Raw genomic sequence first — 18,676 nt, forward strand, 5'->3', positions numbered from 1 at the left:
TGGGCCGGGTCAGGTCGGGCCCGGAAACCGGGCCGGGAAATTCTGCCCAAACCCGCAAAAAATTCGGGCGGGCCGGGCTCGTCTTGATCAGGTCTACTAGGTAGTAATTGACAAAGTCCATAAAAATCTATTACTATATACTAAAAGAGACACCAGGAATGACACTTGTCAATTCCTGGTGAGATTTTTCCCGCCAAAAACCACTTTCCCAAAAAAAATGTATCTGTTTGATTTTATATTTATTCTCTACCTTTTTTATAAACTATTTATATATGGAAACAAAATTTACTTTATAAATTATGGCAATATTGGATACGATGTAATAATAATTATTCTAAATTGGTAATATTTTAGCCAAATCGCTATATTAATAATGGAAAATATATCACTCAATATTTTGGTCAAATTACCATATTAGCATTTTAAATATGCATATTAGATGAATAAATTTAAACGAGTATGTTAAAATTGTTATAATTATGCAGTAGTTTGAGAGATATTCAGTTAAATATTTTGTGAAAAAGATTATCAAAATCCGTGCATGCACGGGATCTAATCTAGTTGAGATACTACTTGACAAACGGTCAGATCACGTGTGATATCATGCATATCACTCATCTCCTAGACTCCTACGTATAAGAATGAGAAGAATGAGAAGAATCACTTAAAATTATCGCAATTTGGATTATACACCCGGATGCACAATGCTCATTGTGCACCTTGTTGAACATTCATTGAAAACCTAATGAACATGGAGAATGATTTCAATGTACATGTACTAGTGAAATATTTAAACTATATGTTCTATGGATTTAAACTATATGTTATTTGGATATAAACAATATGTTTTTTGTATTTGAACTATATGTTTATTCAAAAACAGGGTGTACAGTGAGCATTGTGTACCCGGGTGCATAAACCATATTTTGTAAAATCATACCCTGTACTATTATGTTTTGTTTTTTTGTTTATTGTTTTTTTTGAGGGGCTTATATAATACTTTAAGAAGTTTGGTATCCATATAAAATGTCCAAAATACCCATGTGATCCAAAAATCCTAAAGGATATCCCTATGATCACAAAGAGAGATTACGTGGGGGTACAAACCGTGTGGGACAGTGATCATTATGCGAAATAAGCGCAATTCAAATTACCTACTGCCTTTTAAAAAATAAAATAAAATAATAGGCATCTAATTATTTATTTAGCTCTAATTATACCATTATAAATAGGGACATCTACAAGACTTAGATTAAATCATCCATTCCACAATTCAAATACTTGAGTCCTACAAAAAAAATTCTAAACTTAAAAATTCTGTCTACTTTGATTTTCCAAAGCAAAAACATGGCTGAGCACCACAAACACCATGGCCTCTTCCACCACAAGAAGGATGATGAGGAGAATACCCCAGTGGAAGCTGTGATCCTAAGTGACACCACCACCTATCCCGACACCGCGTACGGCAGTGGATACACCGAGACCACTACAACTGCGGTGGTCGCCGACGAAAAAGATTATGAGAAGGAGGTTAAGCACCACGGCCATAAGGAGCATTTGGGTGAGCTTGGTGCTGTTGCTGCTGGTGCCTTTGCTCTGGTATATTTCTCATCTCTTTTTTATTTTCTACATTTATATATATATCCCTTGTCAATATTATGGGCATATTTTACTTAAAATACTTTTATAATAATTGGATCATTCTCATCATTTTACACATTAAATTTTTTCAATTTTAGCAAGGACTTAAAAATAGTAAGAATGATAAAAGGGGTCAAGATTACTCTTTGATCAAGGTGGACACGTTACAAGTTTACTCGGACGTTTTAAAATACTTATTCGATCCATATTATTTTCGATTAAGGGATCACATTGTTTGACTACTAACTCTGTCCTTTAATACTCGACTTGTTTTGACCGGATATATTTACCGATGCACAATTTAATTTGATCACCAATTTCTTTAACTACGTATTATAAAAACTTATAAAAATATTAATATTTTGAAAATATATATTAAGATGAAGTCAACAATATATTATATACTATTTGTTTTCGTATAATAGAAATAAAATAGGGTCCAAGTAAATTATGTGAATAGTGCAAAATGTCTAATTGGTTCGGATATTAAGGGACGGTGGGAGTACATATTTGTAAAATTGCACACAACTATACAAGTACGTATCTAAGAAGTGAAATTTGCTGATACATAAATTGGCCATACAGGCCACTAATAAATCTTGCATAACTTTGAAGCTAATTAATTTGAGCGTTGGAGGCAGCTTGTTTTTGGCGACTAGAGATTTTTATCGGGCTGATCAAATGTTATATTTCATCCGTTCCGGAAATGTCGCACCATTTGTTTTTTACACTATTCACACTACGAATTTGGCCATTTTTTGTGATTTGTACGTAAAGTAATTTTAGTCATGTGGGGTCATGTTAGATTCATACCGTTATATATTTTCTAAATATTATTTTATTATAATCTTTACTTGCATATAATTTGAGATATTAAGAGTTAAAATAATGATTAGAGGAGTAAAAGTAAACCATGATGCGATATTTCCGGAACGGAGGAAGTACATAGTTAGCCAGTCAAAAAGGTGATTTTTACCTTCTTCAAATTTCTGTTTCGTATAACTAATACATAGTCGGACAAATAAAAATCCTACCATACAATTTTTATACGAGTTTGTGTTTTTCCTTTACCTTGAGAAAACAAAAAGTATAACCTTACGAGTCAACAACAATGCTATGGCGAAAGTGACTTCTTACCTAATTAGTTGTACATTAATCAATTAATTGATGTGGTAGTTGCTAATTAAATTAAGCAACAATTTAGTGGATTATTAGTTGCTAAATGTCATGTGTGGGTAATTGCAGCATGAGAAGCATAAGGCAAAGAAAGACCCAGAGCATGCTCACAAGCACAAGATTGAGGAGGAAATCGCGGCCGCTGCGGCGGTTGGAGCTGGTGGCTATGCCTTCCATGAACACCATGAGAAGAAGGATGCCAAGGAGGAGAAGAAAGAGCACGATCATGAAGGAAAGAAGCACCACCACCTATTTTAAGTCACTTCAGTTGAGCCCTAATCATTTGTAATCAATCAACATTTTTACTTATTTGTAAGTTCATTGTAAGCTAGCTCTACTAGTTGTGTGTCTTTTTCTCTATGGCTTTGTGATTGAGATGATGTTTCGGTTTCTCCACATCCATGTAATCTTGTCGTTTATAATAAATAATAATACTACAATTTCATAAATTATACTCTCTCTGCTCTTACAGAACAGTTCAGGTCTGATTAGTTCTGATCTGATCAGTTCTAAACAGTTCAGTTCAGATTAGAACCGATCAAAACTGAACTGGTCAGATCAAAATTAATTAGTTCATAACAGTACAGTTCAGTTCTGATGAGTTCTGATCTGATCAGTTCCGAACAGTTCTAATTAGATTAGTTCCGATAAGTACATATGAACACCCAACTGACTGAGCATTCTGAAAAAAGAGCTAACGGTACCAAAACGAATTGCACAAAAACAGAGCAGATTGCACAGAACCAGAGTGCACAAAACATATCAGATTCATGAAAACTACAAAGTAGGGCAGAACATCCATTTAGTTTTAAGTACTCCGGTTCTTTACTGTTCTTATTTTCTTGGTCAGTAATAATATAATATGAAGCAGCACTTGTCTAGATTCATATTCTTGCCAAAACTTTAGCCCAATTACAATTCATCAAAAACTACGATTATAATATTCGCATTTGTTAAGGAAATTCAGAAGCTATTGCATACCCAATAAAAGTACCACAAAATTCAATGAAATTGAAAAATACCTTTCAAATTAAACAAAATAATCTTCAACGAAATTCAATATTTGTACATGACTTAGTGTGGTGAACCAGTTGGAGAAGAGGAGGGAGAAGACGTGGATGCCGAAATTCGATCAGCAACTATTCCATACCAACAAAAGTACTGCAAAATTCAATAAAATTCATAAAAACCTAAAATTTTCAAATTAAACAAAAAAAACAACATTATTCAATATAAATATACCTGATTGAGTGTGGTGAACCAATTGGAGAAGAGGAGGGAGAAAACGGGGATGCGAGTTCGATTTGTGCAGAATAGGTCGCAAGAAATTAGAGGCGGCGGTGGCGGCGGCCGCGACGGTGAATAATTGGAGGAGCTGGCGCAGTAGGAGAAGGCGATGTAGAGCCCGGCCGGTAGAGGAGCAGATGGTCGGCGAGGGCGATGGGAAGAGAAGCGGAGTACTAGCTAGTGTTTTTTTTTCTTTTTCATTTATTAGGGTGTCTGGTTTATGCGCGGGTATACCTGAGAGCAAAATTAAGTTTTCAATGCTGACTAAGTGTTTTGCATCGTACAATAATAAATCAGCGAGGCAATTGACTGAATAAACTTCTATATGTCATTTGCGTCGTTGGTTTATTAATATGCGACGCAAAACCAATTAATATTGCGTCGTAGTTTAATAAACCAGCGACGCAATTGACTAATTTAAAAGATGACCAGTAATTTAATTGCGTAGCTCAAAATTAAACCGCGACGCAAATGATAAAATTTTAGACTAAAATTCAATAAGTGCGTCGTGTGTTTAGAAGTGCGACGCAAATGAAGAGTTTTCCACTAGTAGCTTGATCTCTAAGAGGTGAATCATCTTTTCGTGTTTCTAAAGGTTGTACTTGGTTTTCTGCCTAATCTCCAATTATTTCGATTTATTATTTATTTTCGTATTTAAGTTTTTTAAGGTGCTTTTTGTTTCATGGTTTGTCGACGTAAACTCTGTCAAAAAGACGCACTACAAGAAAAAGTATTATTAATGACAGGATTTCCCGTCGTAAGAGAACAATTACGACGAGATTACCCGTCACAAGCTCGTCGTTAAAGGGTCGTCATAACTGATTACCTCGTCGCAAATATGAGGTTGATAATTTGATGTATTAGATTTTTTGAGCTAGGTTATGACGAGTCTAAATACCCGTCATATAATTTTTCACAAAAAGACGAGATTTGTGCTCGTCATAAATACTTTGTCGTTAATGTGATTGTTTTCATGGTGATGCCTTGAAAAGCGCGTTAAAAAATCGCATCGATACATGTGTTGATATGTCATTTGAGAAGTGTGTAAAACAAAAAAAAATCATAGAAAAAAGTGTTATACTATTTGCACTGAAAATCGTGTTAAAATATCAGCCTAAAATCATGGCTAAAAAATGTGTGAAAATATACCTCAAAAAACATTATCCATCAAAAATAATGTTGATGAATAAAATCTACGGAGTACGTATTCATAGAATGGAAATATAGTTTCGGGTCTCGACTCTCAACGGGGGACTTCATCGGGAATGGACGTTCTAAGTCAAATATGGTCCTTACGTCAACAAGAATTGTGTAGAGGTCTGTATTGTATTTGAAGAGCTCTCTATCTTGGGGACGTCCCCTCTTTTGTCCCGCAATCGTAGGATCTTGTTCTTTTGATATGGCCCAAGTGACATTGGTTCTAGTGACTTTTCGATATGTTTTATCTTTCTTTCCAAAGGACTCAGCCGCTTCCCCAGTCTTGCCGTCTTTGGACATGCTGCATATTTCAGTTGCGTGTATGAACGCTTCAGCTTTATCCAATACTTCGGCCATAGTGTGCACACTTTTCTTCACTAAATCAAACTTGAATGATCCCTTTTTTAACCCTCTGATGAAATTGTCAAAAGATACTCCATCTGGCAAATCAGGAATCTGACAAGCCTCTAAATTGAAGCGTTTTACATAACTTCTTAATGACTCGTCCTTTCCTTGTTAAATTCGGCCCAGATGCATACTCGTCTTCATTTCCTCTTTGTAGGCCATAAACCTTGTTGAGAATAGGACTTCCAGTTAGACAAAGGAGGCAATAGAACCCGCAGGTAGCCTTTCAAACCATTTGGACGCTACGCATTAAAGTGTCGCTGGAATGTATTTGCACCATGTGGCTTCGTTTGTTCCTTATACGAACATATGGTGGCGATACGCAACAAGGTGCATATTAGGGTTAGTGGTTTCGTCATGTGCTTCTATGGTGGGAGTCTTTACCTTAGGTTCCTTTGGTGTATTCATTATGGCTTCACAGAAAGGAGTTCTCATGTGCCTCAATGTCAGGTTGTTCAACCCCTGCTGAGTGTGGTAGGTAGGTTCTCGACGGCTTGAGGCTATCCTTTGGCGCATGCCAACTCTGGGAGAGGTCATTTGGGTCGGTCCTCGGACTGAGGGGTAGATTGGACGGTCTTTTATGACGGGAGTAGACCCATTGTCTGATAACTCAGACTCAGCCTCATAGGGCTCCCTGCCGTATAGCTGGAGGACGTTGGACGGCTGAAGGAACTCCTCTGGATGCCGATATGTATGGTCGTGCTACGTGTTCACATCGAGTGAGAAGCGTCCGATTATTATGCTCTAATCCCTTCCTTTCTGCAATGGGACTAACGCGCCTCTTTTCCACCTGCCGAGAACTTTCCCATGCCCTCCAAAAATTTGATCTAAGCGACATCCTATTTATCCGATTGAGACCGAGGCTAACTTGCCCTCCTAGAGCCGGTCTCTCAGTGCTGGTGTTGTATATTAGCATCTTCCTTCAAATTTCCTCTTGCAGTGTGGTGCTCATTTGTTGTTGAAAAGTTTGGTTCATCTGTTGTTGAAACTCTGCCAAGATCTCTCGTAACGCCCCCACTGAAACTGGAAGGTTTAGGTTTTCATCTAACACAACGTCCCTAACGCTGGGGCTGAGGTGTCCACCGGGAAGTGGTAGTCTAGTGTCAAGATCTTCTTCACTTACCACTTCTATCTCAGGGACGCGGGGTGGAGTGTTCCCAGCATTAGCGATTTGATTGGCTTCTTCTGTGCCGAGATGATTTCGTGAGGGGATCCTTTCGCGTGGACGTCTTTCTCTTGAGTCATCCCTATGCCCGTCCGTGTCAATTTGCAATTCTTCCATGATACTGTACCTCCCCACAGACGGCGCCAAAAGATGTGGGAACTTTCGTTGGTGCTGACGTGTCACCCTTTCCACGGAGGTATCAAGTATGCGCTGGCACAATCTTCTTACAACCTGCAAAACAAGAATATTCTCATAGGAATATTTCATCCGATGCCTAAATAAGTATTTAATAGAGAGAGAAAGTGTTTTAAAGAGAAGTTAGAGCAGAATAATTAAGGTAGGTGAGAATGAGATTGATTGCCCTTTCACCTTGGGATCTGGATAATTTATAAGGCTGGGGTTTTGGGATTCATACCAAAATCCTTGTTATATTATTGATTAAATTCTAAGATGAGGACATGTGTCCTTGGCAGATATTGAGATGGAGGACTTTAGTGGGCCTCTTATTATTTGGGTCTCTTATTGTTTGGGCCTTCGTTTACACATTCAGGCTTTGTAATTCGATTACAAGGTTCGTACTATATTCGGAATATATGACACTTGGCATTGAGGGTGTCATGTGTCGCGTTACGATTGATCCAGGGTGGACAAGTCTTTTTTAGCCACATCAGTGTTGAAGAGGGGATAAAATGTATTTTGCACCTCTGGAGACAGGAACTGGGAGGGATAAGTATCATCCCTATCGTGGATGGAGGGGATGGAAATGAGAACTGTAGGAGGGTACAAGTGTGCAGGTTCTGCCCCCCCCCCCCCCCCCCCAAAGTCATCTCTAACTGAATCTCTATTATATAAGTGAAAAGTTGGGGTTATTTTAATAATTCCACTTTTGGTGTCCCCCTTAAATTACTAAAATACCCTCCACACTTATAGAATAGATAATATAATGACAACCTACCCAATAAGAAATCCCAAAGAATCATTTTAATCAATCTAGCCCCTTAAATAAAATTCTTACCATTTTTATCAATATGTTTATATGCGTTATGCTCTATCTAACTTATCTGTTTCTTACATTCGCACGCATTGCATTTATATTATATTTTTTACATGTTATTTCATGTTTAAATATAATAACACAAATCTGTTACTTATATTCGCACGCATCGCGTGCATATAAGACTAGTAAAGTAAATGGTGTAGGACGTAGGTGTTAAGTGGTCGGGGTAATGAGGTTGATGGAGCGATTGTGCGAGTTTTAAGTAAGTATTACTATCAAAGTTAATGGTGGATAAGATAACTTTATGCTTGACACAAGTGGTGAATGAGAATGAAAATAATTTTATCTATGTACTCTTATTTCTTTTAATTGTTTTAATTATTTGAATAAGACACCGAATAAGAAATACCAAATTTATCAATCATTACTTTTAATTTGGAGAATATCTATAAAAAAATTATGATAATTGTCTTCCATATTTCATATAAATTAATATTGTTATTATAAACCGTGCAACGTACGGCTACTATACGAATTAGTATTTTGTAATTTAGAAATGCAGATTATATGCAGTGTATTGGTATTGTAGCTAACTAGTCATTCTTGTATTGGTATTGTAGCTAACTGGTCATTCTTGAGTTATAACTTAGTAGTTAGTATTGTATATTTGTGGTCATTTGAGATTAGAGTAGGGATGGCAATGGGTCCAAGACCCGACCCAGATTCGGTTGGACCCGGTCCATTTGTATGGGTCTGGGTCCAAGAAAATTAGACCCAATGGATCTGGGTCGGATCTGGATCTATGAGTTGTGGGTCGGGTCTGGATCTGGGTCCAAAAGTTCCAGACCCAGATCCGACCCAGATCCGACATGGGACCCGAACTTTTTTTTAAAAATAAAATAAATTCTCTTTTAGTTTAATCTAACCTAATTAAATAACCTAAAGAACAAATTCTCTAAAAACTTAAACCGCCGCTAGTCTACTGAACCCTTCGTCCCCTACCCCCCTCTCTCTTCGCAATCTCTGATGATGGTCATTGGTCCGACTAACCAGAAGTCGATGTCGTCCATGTAAATCCAGTCCATGTAAACCAGAATTTGGCAAAGAAATTAAGGATCTGCTACCTTTCCAGAGGTATCATATTTTCTCTACTTCTCTAGTCCTGAAACTCCCAATCTTGAATAATTTTAGTTATTTGACTTTCAATTTTTGTTAATATTACAGATCTACGGTTAACGGTTAATAAAACTCTTGTTAAATTGTTTAATAGTTTTTTTACGAAATGTACACAAGCTGGGGGAAGGAGGAAGAGTTGTGATATTGTGAACTTGTAATTTGTAAATTGGTATGTGAAATTATGGTTAGAATCGGGGGTAATAACCAAGCCTTTAATACAATAATACATGATAATATAATAGTAGCCGCATTGGTTATTGACAAGTATAATAAGAAAAGAAATGAATTTGGTATGGAATTGAGTCGAATAGTCGGTTCATTTTCATAAGGTTGAGATGTTAGTGGTTATTAGATAGGAATTGGAATGCATGACATAAGTGAAAATCTTGTTGGTAAGTTAGTTTTTCGTTTCAATCTGAAAATAATATTTTTTTCCCCATATATTTTTAATTGACAGGATCTTGATGATGATATAGAGGATTAAGAGATATAGAGGATTAAGAGCATATTGGACGATGAAAATTGGTGCGATGGTGCAAGCAACTAAGTTATTGTGTGATGATTTGCACTTTGCTAACTATTTCCTTGAGTTTGTAGCTTTGTACTAACTATTTTCTAATATTTGAAGGGAATGCAAATGTATTCGACTAGAATTTTTTTCAGACAATTGTAATGAATTTTGTCATAGATTTGAGCAATATCATAATTGATATATACATAAAAAAATCAGGGCAATTTTATATATAATGTAAAAAATTGAGCAGTTAAAATTATAAGCTTAGACCCATTTAGGACCCAGATCCGACCCTAGACCCGCTAGATCCAGTGGATCTGGGTCTGGATCTAACTTTTTTAGACCCAATGGATCTGGGTTGGATCTGGATCCACCTCTCAAAAATCGGGTCTGGATCTGGATCTAGTTGGACCCGGTCCAGATCCGGCCCATTGCCATCCCTAGATTAGAGAAAGTTTCTTAAAAATAGAGAAAGTTAATCACGCTTATGCAATTTGTATAACTTCTACCAACAATTTTCTTTTAAATAATTTCTGGATTACTTATTGTAATGGAGTTAAAATCCGGGTACCCATGACCCGACCCGTGAAACCAGGATACCCAATTTGCGGGTACCCGCTTTTCGTGGGTCGGGTCATGGGCCGACTTTTCTTCTACTCGCAAATGCGGGTACTCGCTTTTTCAGGTACCCGAAAAGTCGGGTACCCAGTTATAACCACCTCTAATTGTATGTATATGAATGTCATGTTGAGACGTCTCGTATGTTAGGGATGGAAGATGTAGAGCATGGGTTTAAGGCATAATCTACGGAGTGATAAAGACATTATGGCCCATGAAATATCACATGTCCCATATTAAAAAAGCGCAAATTTTTGGTTGTACCAGAGCTGGTTGTACCCCCATCCAAAATGAACATTTACTATTTCGGAAATGAACAATTATTTATTTATTTGAAATGAACATTTACTATTTCGGAAATGAATATTTACTATTTTGGAAATGAACATTATTTATTTATTTGAAAATTAACATTTATCTACTCATTTGAATATGAATGTTTATCTAATTATTTGGCAATGCTCATTTATTCAACCAATTTAGAAATGAATATTAATCTACTGATTGTGAAATAAGTATTTACTAATTTTAAAGGAAAAATTACTTTAAATAATCCAACCTTTCAACGATTTTCCATTAATAATCCAACCTTTAGATTATTATCTAATAATCCAATCTTTGTACCCCATTAACTTTTATTGCACCCAACCGGTCACCAACCTAATATAGCAGGTAACTAAGACACGTGTCATGCAACCATTCGTTATAAAAAAAATTAAATACTTTTTTTTTTCTTTTGTCTCTTTTATTAATTCCTCCTTCTTCCAGAGGAGGCATGCCCCCCTCCTCTATGTCCTCCTCCCTCTACTGTCATCCTTACTCAAATCCCACCACCATTATCATCATTTTCCTCATTCCTCCACCGCCCCAAAATCCCCTCTTTGTCCTCCTTCCTCCATTGCCTCCTTACCCACTCCCACCACCATTGGCATCATCATCAATTGATCATCAAAATCAACAAATTCATCAAAATCATCAACAAATCATCAAAATAACCCTAATTTTGAAAAATAACTCAAATTTTCACTCTTCTTTTCTCACCCACATCCACATAAGAATATATTCTAATTAATATTCTATCATTGTTGACAACCGAAACCCACAAGAAAACTAACAATAAAATCAGCCTGGTATCCATCTCTGCCATTACCGCAACAACAAAGAAGACCATCAAAACTACCACCGATGCCGACCAATACCTCCAACCCAAAATACATACACTACTTTTTTTTCAATTTAATTTTATTGAATGTGAGTTTTGATTTCTTATCCAGGTTGTAAAACATGATTAATTTGATAGAAATTACACGTCAAATACTCGAATTCATGCCTAAATGAGAAGAAGAATTGTTTAAAATTTGCCCCAAATTGGTTGAACAATAACCCTAACTTTTCTCCCAAATTGGTTGAACAATAACCCTAACTTTTCCCCCAAATTGATTTTATTGGTGCTTGTGTGAATCTGACTCTGAGTAGTTGTTGGCTTGTACGAATCCGGGTTTATTTGAAAGGGCGACGACGATAGTTTAAATTGCCGTTGGTGGTAGGCTGGTAGCTATCAACGAGTGTTCTGGTGAAATTGATCATGTGGGGGAAGACTAATAAAAGAGACCAAGGAAAGAGAGGGGAGGAGTGTGATTTTTATTTTTTTTAAAGCAACAATTATACTGTATTTCAATAAAAGTTTTTTATTATTTTTTATTATTTATTATTTTTATATATGTAGGATGACCTTCATAACAGGTAAACGGTAATTTGGGTGCAATAAAAGTTAAATGGGTACAAAGGTTAGATTATTAGAAAATAATTAAAATGTTGGATTATTAATGGAAAATCGACAAAAGGTTGGATTATTTAAAGTAATTTTTTCAATTTTAAAATGAACTTAGTTATTGCATATGTTATTACTTTGAACATATATTTACATATTTTGAGCAATTAAAACATGTCAAATAACATATTTTACCAAAAAATTGAACATTTTACTATTTTAGGCATTGCCTATGTAAAATTGTACTTGAATTACAAGATACCGATAGAAATCATCCGCTTATTTTTCTATATCTTCAATCTTGAATCTTGTTTTTGATGTAGTCTAGAGTTCTTATACTTTTAAATGTGTGTATGAAGTGTGATTTGAACACAATATTTAACTTTCACGGTTTCAATTTTCTCATTTTTGTAAGCTGAAAATGAAAATAGTAAGTAATTTCATATGATGATCACAACTAATTTAAAAATGAACATTTATTGATTTGAAAATGATGAGCATGCAAAGAAAAAAAAGTAGGTTAAAAAGAAAGAACGAAAGGTTTAAAAGATGCTCATTAATAGAACAAGAATGAACAAAAATACGAAAGGTATGAACAAATAAAATAAAAGTATGAACAATTTCATTATGAATATTAACCGGATGATTATCATGAACAAACAAATAAACAAGAAAGAACAAACAATTCAACAAAAAGAACAAACAATATAAAAAGACATGAAATTCCAGAATAAAAACAAACAATACAACAATTATGAACAATTTTATGATGAATTTTAAAAAAAAACATGAAAAAAAAACAGTACAAAAAGAAAGAACAAACAATACAAGCGCTTGTAAAAACATAAAACATTAACCAGATGATTATTATGAACAAACAAACAAACAAGAAAGAACAAATAATTCACCAAAAAAAAATAAACAATCCCAAACCTTTAAAATGCATGAACTCAAAATACTATGCTTAACAATAGTGTATTGAGTCTCATTTAGGTGAAATTCACTATTAATAAGGAAAGTTTTTATTTTCCTTCCCTTTGAAAGCTCTATCAGCCTTGCTCAATCAACCAAGGTTCGATTCTTGGTCCTTGCATATTTCCAAATTTTTTTGCTATCCCTTCTCTCCTTTCCTTTCTTTCTTCTGATCCACCTCCTGGATCGTTTTCAATTTCTAACCTAAGCTCCTCTCTCCTCTCATCTCCGCCCCCTCTCCTCAAACCAAACTCCACAACGAGCCACCAAATTCCGATCTTCCCACCACCATTCATGTGCCGTTCATCACAGACTCAACCAGGTGGTGGCGGTCCTGCGTTCGAGCTGAATCGTTTCTTCGACGGCGGATTTATTTTTCCTGTCGGAACACCAAGACGCAACTCTTCCTTCTCTCTCCAACTCCATCACACACAGCAAGACTTGTTCATCGAAAAACCCTAATTCCTCCGAGTTCATCTTCATCAATACAATGCGATCCTCAATTTAGGGTTTGTTCTTTAGATAAGAATCGTGTTAAAAGTGTTTGATTATTTTCTTCTTAGGTATTTAATTTGGTGGTAGTGGTTTTAATCTGAACGTTTTTATTGTTTATTTATGCAATTTGGGTGATAGATTGAATATACCATTATTTAAACCAATGTAGGGGATTTAATTGAAAGATGGTATAAATGGATCAAAAGCTTGTTTAATTGTTGCTTGTCTAGACAATATAGTATGATTTATACAGTTATTGATGTGTTTGTGATCTTGTACAGATGCAAATCTTCGTCAAGACTCTTACCGAAAAAATCATCACTCTCAAGGTCGAGAGTTCTAACACTATCGACAATGTTCATTGCAGGGCTACTGGCCACTTTAATCAGGCTAATTAAATTTGTTGTAAGTTGGGTTCATAATTTTATCAGTTGAATAAGTTTATCAGTTGGGTTTATTCTGCATAAGTTTATCAGTTGGGTTTATTCTGCTTCCACCACCACCACCCCCCCCTCCCTTTCTCATCTTCATATTAACAAGTTTCTCCTTTTCACTCTTATGCATCAGCTTCTAAAGAATTTTAAGGTGCAGAATGTTCAGAATAGCATTAGTGCAGCCTTTGCGTTTCCTATTATTTCCTGCTGATTTTGGGAGATGTTTAGCCAATGGCAAACCTTCAACGACTCTTTCCTTCCTTTCAAATGGGAGGTAAACCAACTGTCTATAAACCAATTTAATCTTATTATATCATATTCTAAATATTATTTTATTTCTTTATTTGGTTTTAGAGAATGAACTTTGATGGTACATTTCTTGAGAATGTTCATAGTAGCTTATTGTAGACACCTACTTTTGTCCCCATTCCCGAAATGGAAGGTTCGATGATGAGAACATAAATCTCCACTTGGCAACGCATCTCCTATAAAATGACGAATCTCGATCACCCTTTTCATTTCACCCGAACCTGCTATTTATAGAAACCTGCTAAAAATAGTAACTGCCATAATAAGTAGTTGTTAAAAGTGGCAAGTCATAAAAGATAGAAGTCTGTCATAATTAGGTGTTGCACTCCAACATAAATCCTAAAAGAGATAGAATTTGCAAGAGGAATCCTGTTCCTAGTATAATTCGAAAATAAGAGTTACGTATTAATTAAAATCCTGACGAACCTAGAGTTCGTAACGGGCCCAGACGCATTCCGTCACAAAGTTAATACGCACTAAAAGACTCGGATAAGTCTCAAACACTCCGGATTCTAAGAGTCCAAATCTGACAAAGAACTCGACCCAAACATCATTTTCAACGCCCAGCCCTGGGCGCTGAAATTGCCTGGATCCCATTTTCAACGCCCAGAGCTGGGCGCCGAAATCTTTAACGCCCAGCCCTGGGCGCTGAAAATACCTGGGACGTGTTCTCTCCTAATTCTTCTTGGATTAGAGCTCTACAATTCTATCTTTCCACGAACTCTTCCCTATAAATATAGCCCCAAATTCGACGTGAACACAACACACAATTCATATTCTGAGTATTGACTCCAACCCCTAAGCCTAAGCCTCACGCTGCGAAATTGATCACTCGTTCTGTTGCAATCGATCCAAAAATCGAACAGAACGTATCCTGTCCCTTGTAGCTGAAGAATTAAGCTCGTAACTTGAGATTCGTTAAATAAAAGGAGAAATAGCAAAGCCGAAGTGGTTAGTTTTCTGACAACCGTGACGCACCTCTCAAGGGTGCGTCGTAATGTGTCCCTCCGCATGATTTAATTGCTTTCATCGCCCTTTTATAAATTGTTAAACTATTAAATCTGATTGTTCTATCACGCCTAATAAAGATAATATTTTGGGAAATTGAACTATCATGCTAGGTCCCTTGAAACAATCTAAATCAGATAATCGGGATCGATCTAGTATTATGTGCTGCATATTGTTAAAATCAACTCAGAATAGTTTAATAGTTAACGCATGTCCCTTCAATTATTTATGCTGAGCTAGTAAGGATATCCTGCCTCTGGAGTTATCGAAGAGCGAGTACTCCTCTCGGTAGTTACAGTCCCCCGAACCCTCAATCTCTACCTTGCGGGTGTATGTTGAGAGATCCCCACACCAGGGATCACAAGAGAACCTACGGCCGTCGTGGTCAAACATAATTGCACTCCCTTTATGTCACGATAACCGGGTTTTGTCAGTTTTTCTCATTGTCGTTAAAAACTGAATGGCGACTCCTATATTGTAAGGTTATGATACATATGACAATTCATAAATCATGCGGAAAAACCATTTAGCCAGGAAACATATTATTTACACATAATCATATAGCATAGTTTAGATGCATACTCTTTGTTGCGTGCCTTCCCTAGCTGCGCCCGAACCGAACAAGAATAAGTCTTTAGGACTCCAAGTGTCGTCCCTCCGTAGATAGTCCACAGTACGTCCGGATCCGCCTTAAGATTGACCAACTAGAATCGCCCTTAAGGTACTAAAAATTTCGGCACTTTTGAGCAAGGAATGTGTCTGAATTTTTCTCTTAAAAACTCACTTTGAATACTTGAAAAACTTGTTATAAATTGTGAACCCAAGCCACATATTTATAGGGGTATGGAAAGAGAATTGGAATCGAATTAGGATACGAATTAATTAAATTAGAATCACAATAAAACTCTTATTTAATTAATTTATCAAATAGAATTAGGAATTTAATCATTAAACGAATCCTGTACGTTTTAGGTTTCGTATGTGAACACAAACACCCACGCACGCACAGCAGTCCACGAGGGGCGCCATGCGCGCGCGCGCACAGCCCGAGCATCGCAGCCCACGACTGCCGCAGCCTTGGGCGCGCGCTGGGCCTGCCTTGCGGTGGGCCTGGCGCAGCCTTGGGCTGGCGTGTTGTGGCGCGCGTTTCCCTTGCTGGACGTGGGCCTGGCTTCGTGCTGGGCCTTCGTCTAGCAAGCTCGTCCGATGCTAATTCGTACGACGCGCTTCCGATTAATTTTCCGATTCCGGAATTCATTTCCGATAGGAACAATATTTAACATTTCCGATTCCGGAATTAATTTCCGTTTCGAACAAATATTTAATATTTCCGTTTCCGGAATTATTTTCCGATTCCGATAATATTTCCGATTCAGACAATATTTTCGTTTCCGGCAATATTTCCGATTCCGGCAATATTTCCATTTCCGATAATATTTTCCGATACGTACCATGTTTCCGTTTCCGGCAACATATACGACTTGGATAATATTAATATTTCCGATACGATCCATGTTTCCGTTTCCGGCAATATCATCGTTTCCGGAGTATTCATTTCTTGCCTGTGACGATCTCAGCTCCCACTGAAACCAAGATCCGTCGATTCCGAATATCCATAGTTGGAGTATTCAATGCCATTAAATACTTGATCCGTTTACGTACTATTTGTGTGACCCTACGGGTTCAGTCAAGAGTAAGCTGTGGATTAATATCATTAATTCCACTTGAACTGAAGCGGCCTCTAGCTAGGCATTCAGCTCACTTGATCTCACTGAATTATTAACTTGTTAATTAATACTGAACCGCATTTATTAGACTTATCTTTGAATGCATGCTTGGACCAAGGGCATTATTTCCTTCAGTCTCCCACTTGTCCTTAGGGACAAGTGTGCATTTCCTAATTCCTTTGTCGCTCGATGCTTGCTCTTGAACATAAGGTAAGAGTTGTCATCCTTATTATGTCCAGAGGTGTTCCTCGGTTTCAGAGTTCAACTGATCAAATAAACAGATAATCATAGCCTATGATTCATCCGAGTACGGCCATGCATTTCACAGTTTCTAGCTCTCCGAGTGGCCTTGTACAACTTTTAAGCATCTCATCCCGATTTATGGGAGGACAATCCCAATCTTGCGATCTTGAGATTAGACTTCGTTTGATAGGTGATTACCTGAGCGTTGCCTTTATAGCCTCCTTTTACGGTGCGACGGTTGGTCAACGTCAAAGTAACCAGTTCTCAAACAAGTAATCTCAAATCACTCAGGTATTGAGGATTTAGTGTCTAATAATTTTAATGAAATTTACTTATGACAGATTTTCATCTCTTATAGTAAAGTTTCATAGGTCTTGTCCGATACTAGTCTTCCCAAAGTAAGTATCTATGCAAATGATTATGACATTGCCATGTCCACATAGTTCAAGAAACAGAACTACTAGTCATCTTGCATTCTAATCGTCTAACGTTTTCTATGCGTCCAATTTTATAGAAAACTCCGACTAGGGACCATTTTCAACCTTTGACATTCAAGTTCACTTGATAGACATTTCTTAGTCACAGGACTGGTCCTGACAGTCTATCTTGAATATATCGTCAAATTGAAGGGACTCATCATTTAATAAACCACAAATTAAATGGAAAAATGAATTCTTTTCATTTATTGTGAATGATTAACCAATAATGTTTTACAAAGATTTAAACTCTAAAACTTTAAAACATTAAACAGAGACATCAAAGCCATTCTCCAATATGCTTGATTCCCATAGCTACAGTGTGCGAGTTGTGCTTTGCCTGCGGCAGAGGTTTAGTCAATGGATCTGATATGTTGTCATCAGTTCCAATTTTGCTTATCTCGACTTCTTTTCTTTCAACGAACTCTCGTAGAAGGTGAAATCTACGAAGTACATGCTTGACTCTCTGGTGGTGTCTAGGCTCCTTTGCCTGTGCAATAGCTCCGTTATTATCACAATACAGGGCTATTGGTCCTTTAATGGAGGGGACTACACCAAGTTCACCTATGAACTTCCTTAGCCATATAGCTTCCTTTGCTGCTTCATGTGCAGCAATGTACTCCGCTTCAGTTGTAGAATCCGCAATGGTGCTTTGCTTAGCACTTTTCCAGCTTACTGCTCCTCCGTTGAGACAGAAGACAAACCCAGACTGTGATCTGAAATCATCTTTGTCGGTTTGGAAACTTGCGTTCGTATAGCCTTTAACAATTAATTCATCATCTCCACCATAGACCAGGAAGTCATCTTTGTGCCTTTTCAGGTACTTCAGAATATTCTTGGCAGCAGTCCAATGCGCCTCTCCTGGGTCTGACTGGTATCTGCTCGTAGCACTGAGTGCGTACGCAACATCCGGGCGTGTACATATCATAGCATACATTATTGAACCAATCAATGATGCATATGGAATCCCATTCATTCGTCTACGCTCATCAAGTGTTTTTGGGCACTGAGTCTTGCTTAGAGTCATTCCATGAGACATGGGTAGGTAGCCTCGCTTGGAGTCCG

At 37.0% G+C, this 18,676-nt stretch overlaps 1 protein-coding gene and 1 long non-coding RNA gene across 2 annotated transcripts; one reads left to right on the forward strand and one right to left on the reverse strand.

Annotated features, from left to right (window-relative positions):
- The first annotated feature begins 1,136 nt into the window (after nucleotides 1-1,136).
- LOC110784813 (abscisic stress-ripening protein 2) lies at nucleotides 1,137-3,266 on the forward strand. Its single transcript, XM_021989258.2, has 2 exons — nucleotides 1,137-1,599; nucleotides 2,887-3,266. The coding sequence occupies exons 1-2, from the start codon at nucleotides 1,348-1,350 to the stop codon at nucleotides 3,073-3,075; spliced, it is 441 nt and encodes a 146-aa protein (XP_021844950.1). The 5' UTR covers nucleotides 1,137-1,347; the 3' UTR covers nucleotides 3,076-3,266.
- Nucleotides 1,389-4,433, reverse strand: LOC110784814 (uncharacterized). Its single transcript, XR_008920083.1, has 2 exons — nucleotides 4,060-4,433; nucleotides 1,389-3,978 (listed from the first exon to the last, which is right to left on the reverse strand). It is a non-coding gene; the product is annotated as an uncharacterized lncRNA (long non-coding RNA).
- Nucleotides 4,434-18,676: the final 14,243 nt, after the last annotated feature.

This window comes from Spinacia oleracea, chromosome 4 (genome assembly GCF_020520425.1).
Source record: "Spinacia oleracea cultivar Varoflay chromosome 4, BTI_SOV_V1, whole genome shotgun sequence".
NCBI lineage: Eukaryota > Viridiplantae > Streptophyta > Magnoliopsida > Caryophyllales > Amaranthaceae > Spinacia > Spinacia oleracea.

What these genes read in the sequence shown, in the direction of transcription:
- LOC110784813 (XM_021989258.2), top strand. Translation starts at nt 1,348, where the DNA reads ATGGCTGAGCACCACAAACACCATGGCCTCTTCCACCACAAGAAGGAT. An exon ending in CTGCTGGTGCCTTTGCTCTG is followed by an intron (nt 1,600 to 2,886) that starts GTATATTTCTCA and finishes GGGTAATTGCAG; the next exon opens with CATGAGAAGCATAAGGCAAA.